The 2,316-nt window shown below is 41.7% G+C and overlaps 1 protein-coding gene across 2 annotated transcripts in view; it reads left to right on the top strand.

Moving 5' to 3' along the window:
• Window positions 1-1,644, top strand: part of LOC131878887 (uncharacterized) — a 1,808-nt gene extending 164 nt beyond the window's left edge. The window contains exons 2-3 of one of the 2 annotated variants that reach the window (XM_059225027.1): window positions 490-645; window positions 712-1,644. In XM_059225027.1, the coding sequence (XP_059081010.1) occupies window positions 490-645; window positions 712-1,495 (940 nt within the window). In that variant the 3' untranslated portion in view covers window positions 1,496-1,644. Of the gene's footprint in view, window positions 1-463; window positions 646-711 lie in introns of those variants that run through there. The other variant, XM_059225026.1, reaches the window with a different exon arrangement.
• The last annotated feature ends 672 nt before the right edge of the window (window positions 1,645-2,316 follow it).

Here is a 2,316-nt window from a genome sequence, read left to right as displayed (position 1 = left end):
TGGGTGGGCAGATTTTGAAGCTCACAACCGTCAGAACGGACATTGTCCCTCGTTTTCAAGACATTTCAGCGTCATCAAACTAGTTGTAGTCAACATACCGTGATGCTAAAACATTGATTGTCGAGAAGAGCATAGGACCGCCAAAACGGACATTTCTCTTCGTTTTCGAGTGGCCCAAAAATAGTGGACGGGAAGAAAGAAGAACTAATATCCAATGCTCTTTCCAGCCAAATCTCTGGACAGCCTGAGAGCATGGCGTTAATACGGACGTGATTGGGAAGAAGCGGCCAGAGAAGCCTTTGAACCTTCGATTCCTTGAGCCCCAATGACCGGGTTATGCGGCAAATGTTGGATTATACCACGAACTTTTAGAGATGTCAACTGCAAACAAAAGCAAACATTTCTTATCTCCTAAATCGTTCACTTTTTTCCAAATAAGCTTGACATACGACCACAAAATCTTGCNCTTTTATCCAATGCAATCATGAGGTTTTCTATCGAGACCATCCCCACCGTTCTGCTCCTGTTGCTACCATTATATATCGCTTACAATGGTTGGGGCGTATTGGCCACGTTGTTCTTCATGTTGGTATGGTTGATGATCCGGCAGACTTCCATTTTTACACAAACTATCGGCAAGAAAAGGTGAGTTCCTCTTGATTTTTCAGTAGAATCCACGACAAATGACCGTATCAATGGTATTTCTTCCAGCTGCGGTTTGGTTTTGCACTCAATCACTCTGTCGCACTATGTAGACAAAGTTCGTTGGTCCATGGAACATGTGGGAATCGAATTTGACGAAGAAGAGGATATTGGCATTTTTGGCGTTTTCTTCATGGGTCGATGGGTGCCTGCTTTGTATGACAAGGGCTCCAAAAGCTTGGTTTCCAACTCAGCTGACATCCTCCGATATCTGTACGGCAAGTTTTACACCCAAAGCAACGTGGAGGAGTTCTTGAGGCCCTCGAAAGAGGCCGTGGAATTGGAGAAGAAGTTGGACCTTTTGGGCTTGGATCTGCGGCGTTATATGTATTATCATCTTTTGGTGGCCTCGCCTTTACCCCACGAGAGTGCCCTGACCATTTGGGGCCTACATTCGCCTAATGTGCCTGAATGGCAAAAGTACTTGCTCAAGGCCATGATGCCTTTGCTTAGAGCCTTCTTGTGCAAAGTGGCCAACATCACGCCTGAGGGGGCCTTGGATGGTTGGAAGAAGAGCGAAAAAACCTTCAAGGAAATTGACGCTCTGCTTTCGGATGGTCGGGCATATTTGTTAAACACGAATCACCCCACGTTTGTGGACGTCACCTTCGCCAGTTTGGCCGCCATCTTGGTGTTCCCGGACAATTATGGTGGTCCACGTTTAGTACCTGAGTCTCGGCCTCAATTGAAATTTGCTAGTGCCGACTATCAAAAGCATGTAAAGAGCTTCCGACAAACGCCCTCTGGAAAGTTTATACTTAAAATGTATAAGGAAAGAAGTCAGAGAGACTGAATGTGAAGAAGAATATCGGAACACGTACACACCGGGAGCTTTGCACATCAGATCTGATGGACTGTTCATACTTTAGGAGTATTTACTTGAGAAACATTTGCTACCATGACATTATGTGAAATAAATGGTTTTTCACGTTAATTAAACAATAGCATGTGCTCCTGTAGGTGTGCAAAAAAAATATCAATAACGCACAATATTTAGAAGTAGTATCAGTTTAACTTGAAAAACTCCTGATTATCAACGTCTCAAGAAGTGAAAAGAAAGCTTTGTTATAAAGCAAAGTCAATTTTTTATTTGTTCATTTGACGTCAAAGGAAAAGGTCGACATTTTTATATGATCCATCTAACTTCTTGCCGTCAATGAGCCAAGTCGTAGAAGTTAGAGCTGGGGCATTGCTCACTCTAATCTGAGTGCACAAAATCTGAAGAAGTTGGCCTTGTCAAACTTTCTTTTTCATTTGTTTTATTTGATATTTTCACGAACACTTCATTTTTTATCAGCAAAACCTAATTAAGATTCCCAAATAATTTCTTGCTCTGCTTCATCGTAATTTCATCCACCTTTTTTATTTCAATTCGCCCATAGCGTTGCTGCAATAAAAAGAACGGCCAAAAGTTGCCGAATTTACAATTTGCTAAAGCTTGTTTAGGTCAGTTTTTTTTTACAATCCTTGTAATGTGATATCCATTTGTGACAACTTTCTCCATTTTATTACCCAATAATTGGTAATGACGAGGAAGAGACATGAAGTGTTTTTTTTTATCGCTGTTTCCTTGCTTAAGAAAGGTACCTGTGAAATACTAGATCAACCCAAAGG

Source organism: Tigriopus californicus, chromosome 4 (genome assembly GCF_007210705.1).
Source record: "Tigriopus californicus strain San Diego chromosome 4, Tcal_SD_v2.1, whole genome shotgun sequence".
Lineage (NCBI taxonomy): Eukaryota > Metazoa > Arthropoda > Copepoda > Harpacticoida > Harpacticidae > Tigriopus > Tigriopus californicus.
The sequence above is the reverse complement of the archived record's forward strand: the minus strand, read 5'-3'. Positions and strand labels throughout refer to the sequence as shown.